At 44.6% G+C, this 21,408-nt stretch overlaps 2 protein-coding genes and 2 long non-coding RNA genes across 11 annotated transcripts; 2 read left to right on the top strand and 2 right to left on the bottom strand.

Moving 5' to 3' along the window:
* Positions 1-762: 762 nt before the first annotated feature.
* LOC143834837 (uncharacterized) lies at positions 763-6,942 on the bottom strand. The gene is made up of 2 exons (XR_013229907.1): positions 5,236-6,942; positions 763-5,048 (listed from the first exon to the last, which is right to left on the bottom strand). It is a non-coding gene; the product is annotated as an uncharacterized LOC143834837 (long non-coding RNA).
* A 512-nt stretch (positions 6,943-7,454) lies between these two features.
* Positions 7,455-8,494, top strand: LOC143834838 (uncharacterized). The gene is made up of 2 exons (XR_013229908.1): positions 7,455-7,665; positions 7,853-8,494. It is a non-coding gene; the product is annotated as an uncharacterized LOC143834838 (long non-coding RNA).
* A 4,000-nt stretch (positions 8,495-12,494) lies between these two features.
* On the bottom strand, positions 12,495-16,535 carry LOC143834841 (3-galactosyl-N-acetylglucosaminide 4-alpha-L-fucosyltransferase FUT3-like). 2 transcript variants are annotated; one of them, XM_077331679.1, is made up of 2 exons: positions 16,069-16,535; positions 12,495-13,686 (listed from the first exon to the last, which is right to left on the bottom strand). In XM_077331679.1, the coding sequence occupies exons 1-2, from the start codon at positions 16,109-16,111 to the stop codon at positions 12,626-12,628; spliced, it is 1,104 nt and encodes a 367-aa protein (XP_077187794.1). In that variant the 5' UTR covers positions 16,112-16,535; the 3' UTR covers positions 12,495-12,625. The 2 variants fall into 2 exon arrangements, with proteins under 2 accessions (XP_077187794.1, XP_077187793.1); XM_077331678.1 differs by lacking the exon at positions 16,069-16,535 and adding an exon at positions 15,609-15,928.
* On the top strand, positions 13,114-21,055 carry LOC143834842 (3-galactosyl-N-acetylglucosaminide 4-alpha-L-fucosyltransferase FUT3-like). 7 transcript variants are annotated; one of them, XM_077331687.1, is made up of 4 exons: positions 13,114-13,234; positions 14,487-14,589; positions 14,889-15,033; positions 18,062-21,055. In XM_077331687.1, exon 4 carries the CDS (start codon positions 18,070-18,072, stop codon positions 19,117-19,119), a length of 1,050 nt encoding a protein of 349 aa, XP_077187802.1. In that variant the 5' UTR covers positions 13,114-13,234; positions 14,487-14,589; positions 14,889-15,033; positions 18,062-18,069; the 3' UTR covers positions 19,120-21,055. The 7 variants fall into 7 exon arrangements, with proteins under 7 accessions (XP_077187802.1, XP_077187797.1, XP_077187800.1 ...); XM_077331682.1 differs by lacking the exon at positions 13,114-13,234 and adding an exon at positions 13,351-13,791 and having other exon boundaries at positions 14,208-14,589; XM_077331685.1 differs by lacking the exon at positions 13,114-13,234 and adding an exon at positions 13,351-13,791 and having other exon boundaries at positions 14,484-14,589.
* Positions 21,056-21,408: the final 353 nt, after the last annotated feature.

Genomic DNA, 21,408 nt, shown 5'->3' on the forward strand with positions numbered 1-21,408 from the left:
AGCTTGTAAGCATAAAGAACCTGTTTTCGCGAATTATCCCGACCCTTTAGGCACAGGGACAAGAGGTTAGGAATACATTGCACCAGACAGCAGCCAAGAACCAAGACACTAACCACGACACAGGAATACATAAACAATGTTTTCACCCAGGCTAGATCGGGAAGCCAAGACGTGAGCCAGTCCCACACACCTTGAAACCCCACATCAATTGTTATCTGTTGGGTTAGATTTTTTAGCTTTTGCACCTGGCTTTGAATAGCGTGGTGGTTATCAGTCAAATTCAAACAACACATTTCACTCACTCTTTCGCACCCGTAATGGTGTAGCATTAAGAGATAATCAATGGCTGCTCGATTTTGAAGAAGTCCATGCCGTAACTCTGATTGCTCCTCGTTCACCAAGGCTAAAGCTGTGGAAGTGGCATTCCAAACTTTGGCTGCTGAGCACGCAAGTGCGTTAATGTTTTCCCCATATACTATGTTAAGTCCTGGAATTCCCACCAGGGAGGACGCCAAAGCAATGTATTCTGCTCGACTTAAGAGGTGCAAGTTACTGTCGCAATCTGGGTCTAGTTTCACCCCTCGCCTTTGTCGGTCACTCAAATGAGTGTTCTTTTGGGGCAGAATAAGTGAGAGCCGGCTTAAACAACATGTTGTGGCGTGACTGATGTTAGTGGGAATGTAATTAATGTATACCCAGGGCAAGACCAAAACCATCCAGAAGGGAGGATGGTATATTTGTACGCATAAGAAATATTAACCATTTCAGAACAATTAAATCGTGGTCCTATAATCTTAACACAATTAGAACGAGTACAATTGATCATTTGTGCACATGTAACATTAAAAGCATTAATACGGGCTGTGGCCAAGGTAACACTCAGAAGAGGGCGCAAAATTTTCTGGGGATTTCTCAAGCTGGTCCTCCGGGAGGGAGAGGGCCACTCCCCTTTTTTGTTTTTTTCAAGGCTAGCTAAACTGTGGGAAAAACTGATACAGGCACAATGCAATAGACAGTGAGTTAAAATACGCGGCACAATACAATTTGGAATACAGACAATGAATCAAAGTACATAACTGCCATGGCATAGTACATTTGAGACAATATAGTTTGAAAAACTCCCCCCCCCCCTTGTCCCTTTGGTAAAGGTGGGATAAAAGCTTGAGATTCCTTGGATAGTTGAACACGAGGATTGATGAAGATGAGCAATCGGTCCAGCAGTTGAAGATGTTGAGATATATATATCTGGGATAAAAACTCTGAGGAGCGAATCAGGAGCCACGAAGCGGCTTCTGATTTGCAACTCAGAGTGCTAATCCAGGGCCAAGTGGTCAATTGGGAGGCACGCGAAGGGGGCATTTCCGCATGCGATAAATGTAGCGTAATGTTTGCTGAATGCAGGCGGCATATTCCGCCGATGCCCGCGCCCTTCCCACCCTCAAACCCCCACTTACACGCTGCTGCTTCCCCGCCTGGCCCCGGAATTCCCCGCTGCCGTGCCCACTACAACAAGACGCTTCGACACTTCGACAAGACTTCGCCGCTGCCGCCGCCAATTCGAAGGAGACAAGATGGCGGCCATGACTCAGGAAACGCCGTGAAGCTGCTCCTCGCCCAGCGCCCCGCCAACGCCTCCTGCGGCCGCCCCAAAATGGGGCCGCTGCACGGAGCGCCGCCACGGAGCCGCTGCCGCTGGACCGACATGCCAAGCCTTCCCAGCCTGCCCTGACCTGCCTGCCCTCCCGCTGCCCAACTACGCTCCTGCACGCTGCCGCCTGCCCGGGACCCGGTGAGTCTCCAGGATGGGGAGGGGGGGCCCAGACCGACAGCCACCACCCCTCCAAGCCAGGGCCCATCCAACAGCCTCCATCGGCCACGTTATCCCCCAACTAGCACCCACTGTATTTAAACCACTGCGGGCTTAATTCCTTGGACATATATATTTTGTTACTGTTATAAGATATTGCTGGGTGTTGTTTGCAAACACACAGAAAAGGGTAAATGTGGTTCCTCCATGGGGGTGGAAAAAAAACTTGGTTGAAGGATCCTTTTTGAGAGAGAGAGCCACTGGTAAGTGGTTGTGGAAACAAACCAATAGCTAGAGATGTGTGCAGGTCCGGGTTCAGCATACAAGTTGACCTTTCCTCCCCCCTTTGTGACTGAAATGGCAGGGGAAGAGGCGGTGCAGACAATAAACCAGGGTGTCATAGAGCAGGAGCTGGGCTAAACAGCAAGCATCAGAAGTTCACCAGCAGGTGAGCTGGGGCAGAAAGCGCAGAGCAGCAGGCCGCAACATCCACAGGAAACGCAGGCAGAGGATTGCTGTAGCAGAAATCCATACTGGACCTATAGGTGACAGAACAGAAACATACCCTTTCCCCCCAGGTTAGCAATGGCACCAGACTGTGCCAAGTATACCAGTCCGGCAGCAATCTGTAAAAGACCTTTGATAAAGTAAACACAGGATGGGCACGAAAGTGATGACCAGGGCAGATGTTGGGGCAACATTAGAGCCCAAAAGAGGCAACAAATGTAAGTAATTGTACAAAAACAAGGCTTTAGAGACCAAGCTTGTTGCCCATTGGTGGGTAGGGGGATGCCCGCTCTTTTCAATTAATTTTAAAAGAAGTGTTTTAAAGGAGTGATTTGCCAAGCGCCAGCAGGAGTTTGAAAAACAACTGCTCCCCTAGTTTTGCCTCCATCCAAAAAGTGGTAGGGGCGTTGGCCAAGGGAGTGGGAGAAAAGACTTGCTTTGTCAAAGGAACGACAATGCTGATCAGGCCACGGGCACCACATATAAGGACACGCTCATGACCCAAAGATGAGATGAGCTAAGCGGTCTGGCAGCAAGGTGTGAGTGCCACTTGGAGTGTGTGGGCAGAAACCATTCTAGAAAATAGCAGTAATTGAAAGCCTTGATATAATGGAAGGATACAATCAACAAAAGTCTGACACACTAAGCGTGAAACTTGATCAAAGGCACATCTAGTTTCTGGAGTACGGACAATAAGATCCCCAGGGGCTTTCCCAAGAATAAGGAGATGAGAGGGAAAGAGGAGCACAACCAAGTAATCGTGTCTAGAAGTTGCTGTAAGGCAACGAGGGTGAGAGGTGTCAATCTAACGAAGAAGTTTTGCAATACAAAGAAACATGAGAAGGATCTGGGACATCTTCAAAATACCAAGAAAAACTAGCAGAACAAAAGTTTGTCTCGAATCATGAAGAATTTCTTAATTCCATGTTTTAGAATGCCAATATGATATCAGCACATGCATGCATTCCACCCAGGTATTTTCCTAAATGTGAATGTTACACAGATAGACAGCCTTTGATTAAGGAAGCTCTACTTTGAGTCATAATAGCTTTTCAATGAATACACTTCCAACTGCTAACCAGAAGGTCTTAAGACAGAACTTCACTCCCCCCTTCTTCTTTGAAGTGGGGGTCAGTAAACAAAAGCTAAAGTTCTTCCTGGGCTGTAAACAAAGGATCATTCCTGTGTTTTGTAAATCCTTTTAGTTATGCAGATTAGTGGGTGATGGGGGAGAGAGCAAGACATGACTCATCAGGTTGTTCAAATTTCTAATTAAGCACCTAGCATAGGAACTGGAAAGAGAGAACCTGATTCCAAATTGATAAACAGCACTCCTGCTGCTGCAGTTGGAGGCTCTACCAATTACAGTCAAATTTAAAATTTGAAAATTTCCTTAGGTGGCTAATCATCAAAACCATTAAAACATTTTTTGAAATACATTTTATGTCAATTGAAAGCAACTGAGTAAAACACAGAAACATATAAAGCACACAAATAAGAAAAGAGGGGTCATTTAGGGAAAGCCAAATATAACAGTTCAGTTTTAATCCACTGGCATATGGCAGTGATTGAGAGAAACAAGCAAATCTCTTTGAGAATGGAATACCATCATGTTGATGTCACAACTGAGAAGATCCTTTCTCAGGCTGCCACTCATCTAACCTCAGATGGTGAGGGTGCTCAAGCAAGTATCCTAAAATACTAATGCAGATTGTGGTTTAATGCATATAGCTTTTAAAATGCTTGCTTATAAGAACAAGACCGTAGAAATCTGTAGAGAGATGGAAAAAAGCCTATTCCACAAAATCTTTCCAAAGCACATTGTAGAAGAGAAGAAAGCTGATAAACTAGAGAAAATGCATACTTTGTAAGAGGAACAGAAATTTTTAATAAAGTCAGTGACTAAGAATTAGTGATACCTGATAAAAACCTTTGCAAGCATCTGGAGGGGGGACGATATTCCCCAGGGCTTTACCCTGAGTCAAGAAGAATAGCTTGGTAGTAATCTATGCCAACATCCCAGGGAGATTTTATCATGCCTGCAATATCTGGATCACGGCCCAAACCCTGAATAATGCACCTGCTTTCTGAAATACAGTTTTCTTTAGCTAATTTCTTGAGCAATTCAGCTTGGGCTTCCGGATTATTGATCTGTGCCTCTGTAAGGTGCTTGATGAAATCAAGAAAGAGTTCAAAGACTTTTTGCCTAACTTTAGGAAAAGAAAAGGTGGACTTTCCAGAGATAGGAACCTTTTGAAAAGCATGCAGAGCTGCCTCTGAGACAACAGTCAAAGCAGCTTGGGGAAGAACGATTTGAACCTCAGGGATAGCAGACTGCCCAGACCCATAAAGTTGATCAGGTATATAGGTACCTTCAGATGCAACATTCATTGTAAGACATTCATTGTGGGACTCACACATGCCTTGTACAGAAAAACTTTGAATTCCCATATCAACAATAGCCCTATGAGATTCATAAAGAATTTTATAAGAAAGAGATTGATGCTCCACTATATTCTGTCCTTGGGCATTTTGTCTGTCAGTCTGAATTACAGTTACACGAAAAACGGACGATTCCAAATTAGTGACAAAAGAAAAACAGAATCTATCCAGTGGCTTAATAAAGCTTGAAAAGATAAAGAGTCTCTTATATTATTTATTCAGGCTTCGACTCTGCCAGAACGGTCTCTAGATTTGTTTTCCGTTTTCAATCTTTCGTCAGTGGCAGTGAGTCCTACATAAACAAATGTCCTTATTAGTATAACATATAACAAATAATAATCATCATCAGAAATGTACAAAAATATCCATATCCCCACATAATTGAGTTAAATATATTCACAAAGAGTGCTATGTATAACATGAAAGTAACTGTTAGAGCAGGTCGTATAATGCCAAAAGCCTCCACATTCATATCTTACCGTCCTTGTTAATGTTTTTAGGCAAACGCTCCTGTATCATGGAGAGTCAAGGCTGTGAGCTCTTGATCTCAAATTGTCTGCTTCAGCTGTGTTCATTTATTTTGCTGAGCATCTGAGTCAGCAAAAAAACTTACTATGCAACTTAAAGGGACATAAGTCATGTTATAGTCTGAATACATATAGGTTCCAATGTTACACATTTAACAAATTTCAGAAGGTATCTTTACAAAAAGCAGGATAAATCAAAGTCCATATTTAACCCATAGGGTTGCATTGTCCTTAAGTTGAAGATGTAATAGCATTCCCTTTCCACGTATTCCACACATATATATATTACCTAAGATTCACAAAGCAACCAGACCTCCCACAGGTAGACCTATAGTTTCTCAATGCAATTCATTTTTAGAACCAATTTCCACATTTTTGGATCATCACATACAAACTAATTTTCCAAAGTCAAACAGACTAATTAAAGATACTACTCATTTCATAAACCTCATTGAGGAATGTGTTGTACCAAAAGACTCCATTTTACTTACAATGGATGTCACAGCCCTTTATACCAATATACCTTTAGATGAAGCTAGGATGTCATTCACAATTTGTTAGAGAGTAAAGGTAAAGGTAAAGGTATCCCCTGTGCAAGCACCGAGTCATGTCTGACCCTTGGGGTGACGCCCTCTAGCGTTTTCTTGGCAGACTCAATACGGGGTGGTTTGCCAGTGCCTTCCCCAGTCATTACCGTTTACCCCCCAGCAAGCTGGGTACTCATTTTACCGACCTCGGAAGGATGGAAGGCTGAGTCAACCTTGAGCCGGCTGCTGGGATTGAACTCCCAGCCTTATGGGCAAAGCTGTCAGACGGCTGCCTTACCACTCTGCGCCACAAGAGGCTCATTGTTAGAGAGTAGAAAGGTTAAATTACCACCTTCTCATTTTCTTTTAGATTTATTGGATATTGTTTTTGAGAATAATTGTTTTGAATTTCAAGATAAGCTTTATTTGCAGATCCATGGTGTGGCGATGGGATCAGCCGTGGCCCCTACCATTGCCAATTTGTTTATGATAGACATTGAAAACCAATGGTTATACAATCAGGAAGTAAATCCATTTGCTGAGTGCATATCTTTTTACGCACGATTTCTGGATGATATCTTTATGGTTTTTTTGAGGGAAGAATTAGTCAAGGATTTCCTTGTTTGGGCAAATTCCATGCACCCAACAATCAAGTTTACAGGTGATCACCATAAAGGGCAAATTCCATTTTTGGATACTTTAATAACAATTAATGAGGAAGGCAGATTATTAGCATCCACTTATAAAAAACCTACAGATCGAAACACACTTTTACACTATGATAGCTTCCACCCTCTCCATTTAAAAAATAATTTGCCTTATGGACAATTCCTTAGGCATAAACGGATCAATTATAAAACTATTACTTGTGAACAGGCATGCAGCAGTCTAGAAAATGCTTTAAAAGATAGAGGTTACCCAGAGTTGGTTATAAAAAATGCACGTAGACGAGCCTCAGAACAAAACAGAAATGATTTATTAAAATATCAAAGGAGAGAGTCAGTGAAAAAACTAGTGTGCTCCTTTGAATTTTCAGGGCATGCTAAGGACATCCAAAGAATTTTGTTTAAACACTGGCACCTAGTTTCAGATTTACCAGATTGTAAAAATGGTTTAATGATTGCATGGAAACGTGGGAGGAATATTGGTGAGTTGACCAGTAAGAGCCATGAGCCAGGTAATATTTTTTCAAGTCAGTTGCCAAATGGCAACTACCCATGTGGCTCTTGTGCAGCCTGTAAATGCCTGTTACCCATTAAAGAATTTACACAACCTGATACTGGGCTTACCATTAAGATTAATACCTTTATTCATTGTTTAACAAAAAATACAGTATACTGTATTCAGTGTCCCTGTGGCATGAAATATATAGGCATTAGCGAGAGACCACTTAAAACAAGATTTCTTGAACATCAAAGCCGCGTGAGAAACCGGGTTCAAGAGGCTCCATTAACTGCCCACTGTCTTGAATTTAAACATGAAGCTGAGGACCTCCCTTTCTATGGAAAAGAGCAAATTTCACCAGGAAGACATCAAAGGCTGGATGTGAGGAAGAAACTGCTGCAAAGGGAATGCTATTACATCTTCAACTTAAGGACAATGCAACCCTATGGGTTATCCTGCTTTTTGTAAAGATACCTTCTGAAATTTGTTAAATGTGTAACATTGGAACCTATATGTATTCAGACTATAACATGACTTATGTCCCTTTAAGTTGCATAGTAAGTTTTTTTGCTGACTCAGATGCTCAGCAAAATAAATGAACACAGCTGAAGCAGACAATTTGAGATCAAGAGCTCACAGTCTTGACTCTCCACGATACAGGAGCGTTTGCCTAAAAACATTAACAAGGACGGTAAGATATGAATGTGGAGGCTTTTGGCATTATACGACCTGCTCTAACAGTTACTTTCATGTTATACATAGCACTCTTTGTGAATATATTTAACTCAACTATGTGGGGGTATGGATATTTTTGTACATTTCTGATGATGATTATTATTTGTTATATGTTATACTAATAAGGACATTTGTTTATGTAGGACTCACTGCCACTGACGAAAGATTGAAAACGGAAAACAAATCTAGAGACCGTTCTGGCAGAGTCGAAGCCTGAATAAATAATATAAGAGACTCTTTATCTTTTCAAGCTTTATTAAGCCACTGGATAGATTCTGTTTTTCTTTTGTCACTAGTCTGAATTACAGGACAGACTGCCAACATCTCATCAAGCTCAAGAATGACCTCTGGGTCTGCTGTTTGAGAAAGTTCTTTCTGGAGAGTTTTCCTGGGAGAGATGCAATGAGGAACTGGAGAGAAAGTCTCCTTATCTGGAAGCACAGAAGACTGAAAAGACAGGGGTGAAGGAAAGAGAGACAAGGGCCGGCAAAGCTGGATGGATCAGAGGAAGAACAGGAATGCAGTCGAGACCATCTTTAGGAAGGAGAGAGGCAGAAGGAGAGACAGAACAAAAGCAATCAATAGCATTACGACACTGAAACCAGGTTTGAAGTACGCCAATTGCTGTGTAAAGCCTTTCCTATTTTCTCCCAGTCACTAATCTTGAGTGAGCCCTTTACCGGATACCAGGGACATTGCCGATAAACAGTCTCTAGTAATCCTTAAATGTCTTGGTCAGAAATGGACCTGCCACTCTTCTGACAATAAAGACTGTAACTCACAAATATGTTTCCTCATATCTGAATATGGCAATGGTTCCCAATCCACCACCACCTCCCCGGCAGCGTTTGACGGTTGCCGGGTGATAGGAAATAAGGCAGGCAACCCCCCCCCCCCATTCCTCATCATGCAAGGAAAGCTGCCCTAACTTTCTTGCTTGCGCCACCCCCTCCAACACCACTCCCCGAAATCCTGAACCCCCACTTTCCAGGGGTCCAGGAGGTCCCGGCGCCATAGGAACCACAGCGGGGAGAAGTGTGGGATAGGGAGGGGGGGGCAGCCTCCAAAACCTCGGGTTTAACCAACGAGGCTTCGGGTATCAGAACACTCAGTGCCTTTTTCGCTGTCTGCCATAGGAGCAAAAACTGTGCAGACGCTCTTGGTGCTCGTTCCAAGTCCTTACCAATCCTCTCCCAATCTTCTACCTTGAAGGTACCTTGGGCAGGGTACCATGGGCACTGATATTCGATTTCTTGTAAGAAATCTATGAGGTCTTTCACTGAAACTACTTCCCCGCAATTTTGTCCAACTAATTTCTGAAGCTCTTCGGCGTGCTGCTGAACTTCCCTAGAAGGACCTGTCCCCATACTCACAAATTAAGGGAGCCGAAGCTGAGGGAGCCAAAGCTGAGGGAGCCGAAGCTGTGGTGCGCACAAGGACTCTTCCAGTCAGGACCAGGAGATGATGGGATCTGGATCACGTCGGGGGTCACCAGATGAAGCAATGACACGGAGACTGTAGTTTGGTGAAAGCAAGCCTCTTGATGCTCCGAGAGCAGTTTATTTAAACATTCCTGCAGACCACCTGGCGAAAGCTCAGTGGCTAATACTTGCCGCAACAAGGTGGAGACCTTGTGACCTGGTCAGGCAGGTGGCCCCTGACCGATGCATACCATGTCCTAATATGGATTCTTGACCCTCCTGTCCACATGCCCAAAGGGGGCCTGATATGGTTTGTTTACTACGTGCTCTGTTTAGGGCAAAAGTGCAGTGTGGAAACCATCCTGGGATGGTTTGCCAATCTCAGGTAATGAGTCCAAAGTGCACCTACAGGAGGGAACGATCATATCTCCTGAAGAGCCAAAATAAATAAGGCCAAGGTTTCAGGGCACATTCCTACAGGTTTTTCAGTAAAGGTGGGTTAGCTGCTGGGGGCCAGGGTTTCTGGTAGGGCCTATTGCTGCTAGCATGCCTGAACATTAGGGCGTGCTAAGTCACTTTAAGTGTGTATAGGTCAGGGGTAGTCAAACTGCGGCCCTCCAGATGTCCATGGACTACAATTCCCATGAGCCCCTGCCAGCTGGCAGGGGCTCATGGGAATTGTAGTCCATGGACATCTGGAAGATTGAAGTTTGACTACCCCTGGTATAGTTATCTCTCCTTGGAATGCCTTTCTTTGTCTTCACTAAGGAGCTGCCCCCTACCCACTCCTCTCTTTCTCTCTCTATGTACTCTCATTCCCTGCACGTGGCCTTCCATAGAGACACGGGTCTCTCCTGTATTCCCACATGCCAGATGCCAGACAAGCTAGCCTTTCACAATAGGGGAAGTATTCTTTAGATTAGGCTTCTCTCTCTCTCCTTTCGACTGCAACCCAAATGTCTTCTGACTTCCCCTGTCTCGCCCACTTTGTCTTTTCCCTTGCTCCTATGGCCTTCCATGGAAATGCGTGTCTCTGTAGGCCTCTCTTGTAGAGACAATACCCTCATATTCTCACACGCATGATACCGGACAAGCTGTGAGTATGGGCAAGGATGGTGGCTTGGGGCAGATAGGAGAAGGACCACAACAGGGTTGCCAGGTCTGGGCTGGGAAATTCCTGAAGATGGTGGAGGTGGGGCCTGAGGAGGGTGGCTTTTGGGAAGAGTAGGGTGCACAATACCAAAAGAGTCCACCTTGCAGGGCCACCGTTTTCTCCATCAGAACCAACCTTTGAGATCAGTTTGAGATCAGTCGGAATCTTGGGAGATTTCCAGCTTCTCCACCTGGAGGCTGGCATCCTTAATACGCAAGCAGGTGGGAGACGTGTAGGAAGGAGGGTAGGAGGGCCCGTTGGTGGGCTGAAGAGCGGGGCCCCTGGGAACTCTCTCTTACAGACCTGGAGAACCTGGAACTGGCCCTACTAGCAAGTATTGCCTGGTTTGGCGGATGGCAAGTCTTAACAAATGAAAGTATTTCCCTGTCCTTTCACTGGATGGAGAGGCTTCAGTGTGCCAGGAAATGCACTCAAGTGTTAACCAGCAGCCTCTCCCCACTCACAAAGTCTGGAGTGATGACTCATCTCAAAGGCAGGGGGACCCTACCTTTGAGATGCGAGGGGGACCCTAAGCCAACAGGACAGCAAACAGGTTTTCATCTTCATGTGGTGGGGAAAGATCCTTACTAGCTATGGAGACCTTTCTAAATGCTCTGGGCTGCACCCCCAAAGCTCCAGGAGTTTCCCAACCTGGATCTTGCAAAAAACAAAACAAAACACCCCAAACCCATCCCCCACTGTGGGTTAGGGGGGACCCTATATTTGTGTTGTAAGCGATTTTGAGTTCTGCAAGGTTGAAAGGCAACAAATAAATATCTTAAATAAATAAGTCCCATACCTCGCCAGTATGACTCTATCACATGTCTATCTAATGAAGTGGACTGTGACCCATGAAAGCTTGTATGAAAAAACTTTGTTAGTCATTAAATGTGCCCTTTAAAGCTGTGAGTTCAGAGACCAGGTAGTTCATTTCAGCTCTTTATTGCCCCAAGTAAAACACACTGAACGAAGTTCCCCAACCTTACCCAATATATACAGATCATGAACAAAAGGATCTCTCCGCCCAGTAAGCTCATTGGCCCTAAGCGAAGACCTCTCATTGGACGTTAACTCTGGCATCGCATTGGTTACAGAATGGCTGAAATCCTTCTTTCCCGATTGGGTGCTTTATGATCCCAACTCGGATCTCAAGCTCTGGTCCTTTGAGGAACCGCATACACAACAGCGCCCTTATGTTGTTGCTCTCTTTTGTCATGGTAGAATAACACACCGTCATTGGAGACACAAGAGCAAAGTTTTATAATGTTGGAATTGGCAAGAGCTGCTGTGTGTGTAACTGGGCAGACTATAAAGGGGGCATTTCCGCACGCGATAAATGTAGCGTAATGTTTGCTGAATGCAGGCGGCATATTCCGGCCCCTCCACGTGGCATCACCTACATCCAGCATCCGGACAGCAGCCAGCTCACTACATCCTCTATTTTAAAGAGCAACTTTGGGAATCCCAAAAAGCGGATTCATCACCCTAAAAATCGCGATCCACCAGCATACAACCAGCAGGCAACCAGTGGAAAGGAGGTATGGGCTACGCTACAGGCTGCTCAGCTTTGTCCCACCTTCACTCCCTTCTCCATTTCCTGCTCAGTGAAGGAGGCAGGGCAATAGGTGAGCTCCTTCTCCGAGAGGGGGTGGGTGGGGGTGATGGTGTGTGTGTGTGTGTGTGTGTGTGTGTGTGTGTAAACCACCCATGATTAATTTGCCCAGATCGATTTGGGGGTGGTGGTGGCTGGGAGCTCTCCAGGAGTCTTTCGGCCATTTTAAATGATGGGAGGAGATCTACCTACCTCGCTGTGTCCTCCACTTTCCGGCATCACTCAAAGACCTGGCGGATGAGCTCTGTCTTGTAGGCCCTGAGGAACTGTGAAAGCTCCAACAGGGCCCTCAGTTTTTCTGGGAAATCATTCCACAAGGTCGGGGCCAGGACCAAGAAGGCCCTGGGCCAGGTGGAGGCCAGGCAAACCTCCTAAGGCCAGGAACCTACAGCAGATTAGCACCCACAGAGGAAACAGCCCTGGGGGAGGGGCATAAGGAGACAAGCGGTCCCTCAAATATGTAGGGCCCAAGCCACAAATGGCGTTAAAGGTTAATACCCAAGCCTCCTGTTTGCCAACAGTACAGATTGAATTAAAAGAGCAGGGCAGTTAGATAGTAAGAACTTCTCTCTGTACAAAGTTGTTTTTCTTCACAAGAAAACCATTTTATTCTTTAAACAGCCTAACACTCAGCTCACTTCCATATTTAAGCTCTGCCTACTTTCTTGACCTCAATACCCAAAATCCAGAAAAGACCGACTTAGTAGCTGATCTTAAAGGATTTACAATCTTAAACTGATTTGAACCACTTGCTCAGTTCAGGCACAACCCCGTACTGAATGGTTTTTGTTTGTAAAGCTCGACATGCCAGGCAGTAATAAGTACCCCAATGTATTTCCCCAACAGGTTTCAGCCATGACCGCCAACGGAAGAAATTCTGGTACTGCAAGTCATCTTTATCCAGTTCTTGTAGAAAAGCAGCCAGTTCTTGTGCAGAAAAGTCTTCAACATGGATAAAGGAGTCTGGGGGCATAAAGCGCTCATAGTTCTTCCGTGGTGGGCCCATGACGATGGGAACGGCCATCGAAAGAAAGGCATCCTTCCAGACCTTCTCGGTGATGTAGTCTTCATGGATGGAGTTCTCAAAGGATAAGTAGAATTTATACTGGCTTAAAGTGGAAAGGTGCTTGTCTCGAGGGAGAGGCAAATGATTTTGTCCATAAACATCAACCTTTATATACTTCTTCAGCTCCTCATAATATTGTTCCCTGTGGGAACCTGAGTTCCAGTTGCTGACAACCCAAGCCACTAGCTTAGACTTGGGCGGGACGGTGACATTCTGCGGGTGATCGAGGACTTCCAGCCACCCGTAAGGGGTGAAGATGCCTGAGTCTCTCCGGTACGACATGGTGAGATTGAACTGGTTATCCATGAAACCCAGATTGGGGGAGTGGCTTGGAGACTCCAAATTAAACCAGATCCAAAGTTGGGAAGGCGGTCTTGGGTTTGGCGGGAGGTTCCGGGAGTAACATGCATCTCTGTGGTGCACAATAACTGCATCCGCCTTGGGATACCAGCTTCGGTTAACGGTAAAGTGACAGTCGTGAACCTTAAAGAGTGAGGAGCATTTGGAAAAGTTAAATGACTGTCCGAAGGGCCAACTCCATAGCAGGATGGTGATCTTCGAGGGTCTCTTGTCAATGCACGTTTCGTGTTGCTGCAGTGGTTCTAGCCATACATGTCGGATGTAAGCCAAAATCAGCAAGCTTAGCAGCAGCTGAAAGAACAGAAAGGGCAACAGTTTCTTGCAACTTGATGTTTGGGGCTCTTTCTTGAAATCCATGTTTGGGTCTGGGGAAACAAGAGAGAGGGTAAAAGAAGAATTATTGTGTGGGCTCAGATGGTTCACATAATAGAAGTGGTCGACCTTGGCTATCGTTTAGCCAATTTCTATAGGTAGGGCCCGAAACTTCCTTCTGCCAACCGTGAACCATTTACATGCTTACTTCCTTGTGTAGGAAACCTGTCTTGTGGGAGGGGAACAGAATGTGAAGTCATAGCAGGTGTTTCCATTGTTTACACGTGCACATTGGCCAAACACTGCCAAAAAGCAGTCAAGATATGCTTGCGCATCTAACTGCAGAAAACACAAAGAATCTTGAACAGGGGCTGAATAAAGTACAGTAACTGTAACCAATAAACCAATTACAAAAGATTATTTATTTATTGTCTTCTGGTAACAACCACTTTCAAATATATCACAAGAGGTGTAATAGACCCTGGAGTAGATGTTAAACAGTGAACACTAACTTCTCTACAGTGGTATCATAAGAATCACCTACAAACCATGAGTTATAATTTTCTGCTTTCAGGGTCCTAGAATCATAGAATCATAGAGTTGGAAGGGGCCATACAGGCCATCTAGTCCAACCCCCTGCTCAACGCAGGATCAGCCCTAAGCATCCTAAAGCATCCAAGAAAAGTGTGTATCCAACCTTTGCTTGAAGACTGCCAGTGAGGGGGAGCTCACCACCTCCTTAGGCAGCCTATTCCACTGCTGAACTACTCTGACTGTGAAAATTTTGTCCTGTTATCTAGCCTATATCGTTGTCCTATGTTTCTTATATGGCTTTTTGCCATTCTGAAAGCAGGTCTTCCTTGGGAACAGAATGTGTTTTAAACAAAACGGAGTAAATATGAGGATGGTGATGGGTGTGTAACATTCTGCAATTCTCAATTCCTCTTCTAAAATAGGTAAGATTTTATTGTGTAAGTACCGTAGTGATGGGGGGGGGGGGTGCACGAATGATAAAATTAACACTGTGAAAAAGTTTAGCAGCAACCCGACTGTGTGAATATTTTGTGGAATAAGCAGGAATTTTTCAGAAAATGAAATTGTAAGTTTATTGCTGTTTTCTTTAAAAAAAAAAAAAAGCCTTGAGCTTAAAATTTTATAGCTAAGAAAATCAGACCGAGTCCTGTCTTTGCTCAATAAGAGCTTAAAACTTCGTTGAATCTAATTTAGTTGTGATGTCTTTATTCCACAATTTCAGAATACCTAAGTGGGCACGGGATTTGAACGAGGGAAAACCAAGCTCTGTCAAGAGCCAGGATACGTCTGAAGAAAAAGTTCTGAATGGGCTCCAAGCTATTGATTATTTGTTCTTTCCAGCCCCAGATGTCGATGCCATAAAGTAGGTGAGGAATGACCTTAGCTACAAAAGAGCTTTAGATCTGGATCTACTACAAACCCTCCCCTGGTGTAATAAAATCTCAGAATGGCTCCAATGATTTTTAGACCAGAGGCCGTTATAGTTGCAAGGTGGGCCATCCAGTTTAGGGTCTCACTGTAAGTGATTCCAGGGGAGGAATAGGAAATATTTGCTGGCTGAGGATTCTGCCAAAACGAATACCTTGCAGGACCAGAACCAGCCATACCTGAGTCAATAAGTTTTATACCCTCCTCTTGAAAATTGTACAAATTTGTTATATACAACTGTGTATCTGTATATTTACCTCTGATAAAGATAAATAAGATCAAAATGTGTTAGGTCTGAACTTGTTGGCATTATTCACTGAGATGTTTTATGTGTACCTAACAGATATTCTTTCATTGTTTAAAACCTTTTTTGAGTTCTTATCATGCATTTTTTATATTTTTCTACTTTTGGTTTTATCCCTAATCTTGGCCTCTGTGATCGCTCTGTGCCTTTCCAAAACAGCTTCTGTGGTTTTTCCACGTGACTCCCAGCTAGTGTTTGACAAATACTCACTTTTGACTATGTAAGAACGGCTTGGCCTTATGCTGTATTTAGAAATAAATTCAAATCCAGTCACTTTTGTCTCAGGTTGCAAAAATGGTTTCAGGACTGCCCATTCCTTTGTGGAGGACGACAAGAACATGCACATTTCATTGATAACGCCAGGATATTTATCCCCAATTTAACCACTTTACAATCAAAGACAGGATCCAGTGGGGATGTCTTTGAACGTATCAGTATACAGAACCAAGGTCTCCCGTTCCTCTCAGAAGGAAGTGCTCAAAGCAAATGCAAAATTCACAAGCGCAGTGTGCAATAACTCGAAGCAAAGCCAGCCCCTTGGTTGCCTTAGAGAGGAAAGGGAGCTGCTCTTGCCTCTTTGTGGCTTCGGGCCTTGCAAGAAATCGACCTCAGGGCCCTGAGTCAGGTGCTGGGCCTTCTCTCCCAGTCAGGTGCTGGGCCCATCACATACCTGCAAATAAAGGAGCCGTTTCTTGGGCCCTGTCCCGCGCCATCTCCGAAGAGTCTGAGGGGGAGAGGCCTTTGCAGCTAGCAAGGAGCACCAGCCCCGTGGCCGACTACCCGGGAGGCTGCTTGTCCCCTAGGGCCTCAAACCAACCCCAAATTGTTTCAAAAGACGGAACAGCACAGTGAAAACGAAAAGGGCTACGCCGGTGCTGTCGGCGTAACGCAGCGTGATTCTGAAACGGCCTGCAAGGGAAGTAACCGAAGGGCTGTGCGTTAGGATCACGTGCAAAAGAAAGGCCTAAGACAGGGTCCAAAACATACACCTTGGCTGGGAGCCCCCTAGATTTCGAGGCCTAGGCTTTCGGCCATTGTGAAATCCAGCCCATGAGCACTGAAGGAGACAGTCAAACAGGGGAAGGACGGCAAGGGGATCTGCATTAGAAGCAAAATGGGATCTGACTAGACCAGGGGTGAGCAAGGTGCGGCCCTCCAGATGTCCATGGACTACAATTCCCATGAGCCCCTGCCAGCGTTGGCTGGCAGGGGCTCATGGGAATTGTAGCCCATGGACATCTGAAGGGCCGCAGTTTGCCCACCTATGGATTAGACTAGGGGTAGTCAAACTGCGGCCCTCCAGATGTCCATGGACTACAATTCCCAGGAGCCCCTGCCAGCATTCGCTGGCAGGGGGCTCCTGGGAATTGTAGTCCATGGACATCTGGAGGGCCGCAGTTTGACTTCCCCTGGATTAGACAGTTTGGTTTGAGGCCCTAGGGGACAAGCAGCCTCCCGGGTAGTTGGCCACGGGGCTCGTGCTCCTTGCTAGCTGCAAAGGCCTCTCCCCCTCAGACTCTTTGGAGATGGCGCGGGACAGGGCCGAAGAAACGGCTCCTTTATTTGCAGGTATGTGACGGGCCCAGCACCTGACTGGGAGAGAAGGCCCAGCACCTGACCCTGAGGACGATTTCCGTTCTTATACAGTCAAAAGTGACTATTTGTCACAACTGTGTACCTGTCACAGTTAGTCATGATCATCTCATTAAGACTTCCCAGGCTATAAAATTTGTAAGCTTAAGGCTTTCAAAAAAAAAAAGAAAAAAAGAAAACAGCAATAAACTTATAGTTTCATTTTCCTAAAAATTCCTCCTTAATCCACAAAATATTCACAAAGCTTGGTTGCTGCTAAACTTTTTGACAGTGCTAATTTTATTATTCATGCATTTTCCCACCCACCCACCCAATCACTACGGTATTTACACAATAAAATCTTATGTATTTTAGAGGAGGAACTGAGAATTACCGAATTTTATACACCCATCACCATCCTCAGATTTACTCAGTTTTGTTTAAAACATTCTGTTCCCAAGGGAGACCTGCTTTCAGAATGGCAAAAAGCCATATAAGAAACATAGGACCCTGAAAGCAGAAAATTATAACTCATGGTTTGTAGGTATTTTTTATGATACCACTTTTGAGAAGTTAGTGTTCATCATTTCATGTATATTCCAGAGTCTATTAAACCTCTTGTGATATATTTGCCACAAAGGAAAACATTTTGAAAGCGGTTGTTACCAGATAGCACTCTGGTGAAGACAATAAATACATTAGAAAAAAGAAAAACAGACAAGAATAATCTTTGGTAATTGGTTTACTAATTACAGTTACTGTACTTTATTCAGCCCCTGTTCAAGATTCTTTGTGTTTTCTGCGGTTAGATGCGCAAGCATATCTTGACTGCTTTTTGGCAGTGTTTGGCCAATGTGCACATGTAAACAATGGAAACACCTGCTATGACTTCACATTCTGTTCCCCTCCCACAAGACAGGTTTCCTACACAAGGAAGTAAGCATGTAAATGGTTCACGGTTGGCAGAAGGAAGTTTCGGGCCCTACCTATAGAAATTGGCTAAACGATAGCCAAGGTCGACCACTTCTATTATGTGAACCATCTGAGCCCACACAATAATTCTTCTTTTACCCTCTCTCTTGTTTTTCCAGACCCAAACATGGATTTCAAGAAAGAGCCCCAAACATCAAGTTGCAAGAAACTGTTGCCCTTTCTGTTCTTTCAGCTGCTGCTAAGCTTGCTGATTTTGGCCTACATCCGACATGTATGGCTAGAACCACTGCAACAACACGAAACGTGCATTGACAAGAAACCCTCAGGGATTACAATCCTGCTATGGTCTTGGCCCTTCAGGATTGCGTTTAACTTTTCCAAATGCTCCTCACTCTTTAATGTTCACGACTGTCACTTTACCATTAACCAAAACTGGTATCCCAAGGCGGATGCGGTTATTGTGCACCACAGAGATGCATGTTACTCCCGGAACCTCCCGCCACACCCAAGACCGCCTTCCCAACTCTGGATCTGGTTTAATTTGGAGTCTCCAAGCCACTCCCCCAATCTGGGTTTCATGGATAACCAGTTCAATCTCACCATGACGTACCGGAGAGACTCAGGCATCTTCACCCCTTACGGGTGGCTGGAAGTCCTCGATCACCCGCAGAAGGTCACCGTCCCACCCAAGTCTAAGCTGGTGGCTTGGGTTGTAAGCAACTGGAACCCGAGCTTCTACCGGGCAAAATACTATGAGGAGCTGAAGAAGTATATAAAGGTTGATGTTTATGGACAACATCACTTGCCTCTCCCTAAGGACAAGCACTTTTCCACTTTAAGGCAATATAAATTTTACTTATCCTTTGAGAACTCCATCCATGAAGACTACATCACCGAGAAGGTCTGGAAGAATGCCTTTCTCTCAATGGCTGTTCCCATCGTCTTGGGCCCACCACGGAAGAACTATGAGCACTTCATGCCCCCAGACTCCTTTATCCATGTTGAAGACTTCTCCTCTGCACAAGAACTGGCTGCTTTTCTACAAGAACTGGATAAAGATGACTTGCAGTACCAGAATTTCTTCCGTTGGCGGTCGTGGCTGAAACCTGCTGGGGAAATGAGTTGGGGTATTTATTACTGTCAAGCATGTCGAGCTTTACAAACAAAAACCATGCAGTACACAGTTGTGCCTCAACTGAGCAAGTGGTTCAAATGAGCTTATGATTGTACATCCTTTAAGATCAGCTACCAAGTCAGCCTTCTCTGGATATTGGGTATTGAGTATTCTTGTGCGCTTTGGCTGCCGAAGCGGCTGTTCGAGTAGTTATCGCCGCGGCACAGAAAGCTAGAGGGGCAGCTCTGGTGGCGGTGTGTGACCTGGTGCCTGCAGCAGGTGCAGAACTCTGCGTCTGCATGCGTGCGCCAACTGGTGTGCTGGTGCCGCGCCTTCCCCCTGTGCCGCGGCACTGGCTGCTTCAGGCTCGAATGGCTGCTTCAGCAGCCGAAGCATACAACTCTAGTATTGAGGTCAAGAAATGTAGGCAGAGCTTAATTATGAAAAGGAGCACAGTGTCAGGCTGCTAAAAGAATAAAATGTTTGGTACAGAGAGAGATTTTTGTCTAACTACCCTGTTCTGTTCATTCAATCTGTTCTTTTGGCAAGCAGGGAGGAAGTGAATGGAAAGGAGTAGAAAATCTACAAAGAACAAATCAATACCCTGGAGGGGAGTATTCCAGCTAGTTCCTTTTCTAAGTGTGCTAAATAAGCATCTCCACTGGAGGTTGATCTGACATGACTTGTTCTTGTGAAACCCGTGCTGAGTCTTAGAAATCACAGCTCTCAGTTCCAGCTGCTCAAGGACCGAGTGTTTGATTATTTGTTCCAAATTTTTGCCAGCTACAGATGTCAAGCTGACGGGTTGATAATTACCCGTATCCTCCTTTTTCCCTTTCTTGAAGATGTGGACAACATTTGCCCACCTCCAATCATCTGGCACCTCACCTGTTCTCTAAGAAGTGTCAAAAATAATGGACAGAGGTTCAGAGATGACATTCTTTTAGTACCCTTGGATGCAGTTCATCTGGCCCAGAAGACTTTGTTTCATTTAAAGAAACTAGGTGTTTGTGGACTGCTCCAACAGTGATCCTAGGCCACCATTCCCGTCCTCTGTGTTGTGTTACATTTTCCCCACATTGATCACTATTTCCCTCACAAGAGAAGATCGAGGAGAAAGAGGAGTTAAGCAGTTCAGCCCTCTCTTCATTATCTGTTATAATTTCACTTTCTTGTCCTCGCAGTGGTCCTATGCTGTCCCTATGGTTTTTCTTGCTTGAAATATAACTAAAGAAGCCTTTTTTTGTTATGTTTAGCATTTCTTGCTAGCCTAAGCTCATAATGAGCTTTAGCTTTTCTACCACTCCCCCTACAATTATTGGTTATTTGTTTATACTCATCCTTGGTAATAAGGCTTTCCTTCCATTTCTTAAATGACTCTTTTTTATTCCTCAAATCATTTGACAACTGCTTATGGAGCCACTTTGGCTTCCTTAGGCTCCTTCCATCTTTCCTTCTCAAGAAACTGCCAGCCCTCTTGGACTCCCATCTCTTTAAGCCTTTCTGACCACGGGACTCTACGCAACATACCTTTAAGTCTGTTAAAATCAGCTTTCCTGAAATCCAGTGTATACGACTGTTTCCCCCTTTTTAGAAAATTGTTTAATATAGTCTAGCAGTTTCTCATTCAAGTCCTCTGCCTGGCTTGGTGGTCTATCGCAAACCCCCACAATAATACCACTGTCATTTCCTACTCCTTTTATATTTATCCAAATATACTCAACTTTACTTTCATGCACGGGTACCTGTATTTCTTCACAAGTCTAAAGATTCCTAACACATATTGCTACACCTCCCCCCTTCGTTTCATGTCTGTCCCTTCTGAATAGATTGTACCCCTCGATTTTAGTATTCCCATTGTGAGTATTATCCCACCAAGTTTCTGTGATTCCTATTAGGTCATAGCCCGCTTCCTCTATTAAGACTACTAGTTCCTCCTGCTTGTTTCCCATACTCTGTGCATTGGTGTAGAGACATCATAATCCATCCTTTGTGTGCCTCATGGTTTTGGTTTTTGAACTTCCTTGTAAGCTGATAGTTCCCTGCTTATGCAACATTCCCTGTAGATTTGAGATCTTCTCATCTTCAGATCTTGCCATCACACCAAGTTCTGAATTTACGTCTCGCTACGCCTTTGTGTCTCCCAAAAATCCTTTTTCCGTCCCTTGTGAGGTGCACGCCGTCTCCTGATAATAGCCCCTCATATTGACATAGTTGACCATGATCCAGAAATCCAAATTGTTCCCGTTGACATAGCCAGTCATTTGCTTGCATAATTTTTCTCTCCCTTCCTATGCCTCGGCCACTTACAGAAAGGACTGATGAAAACACAACTTGTGCTCCCAGGCCCTTTACCTTTTCCCCCAGATCCACATATTCTTTTTTAATATG

The sequence above is a fragment of the Paroedura picta genome, chromosome 4, assembly GCF_049243985.1.
Source record: "Paroedura picta isolate Pp20150507F chromosome 4, Ppicta_v3.0, whole genome shotgun sequence".
NCBI classification, from domain to species: Eukaryota; Metazoa; Chordata; class Lepidosauria; order Squamata; family Gekkonidae; genus Paroedura; species Paroedura picta.

Coding starts and splice junctions, on each gene's coding strand:
- LOC143834842 (XM_077331680.1), top strand. CDS start 16,925: ATGGCGCGGGACAGGGCCGAAGAAACGGCTCCTTTATTTGCAG. Junction 16,968..18,061: donor AACGGCTCCTTTATTTGCAG/GTATGTGACGGG, acceptor TTGTTTTTCCAG/ACCCAAACATGGATTTCAAG.
- LOC143834841 (XM_077331678.1), bottom strand. CDS start 15,744: ATGTGCATGTTCTTGTCGTCCTCCACAAAGGAATGGGCAGTCCTGAAA. Junction 13,687..15,608: donor CCGTTCTTACATAGTCAAAA/GTGAGTATTTGT, acceptor TTGTTTCCCCAG/ACCCAAACATGGATTTCAAG.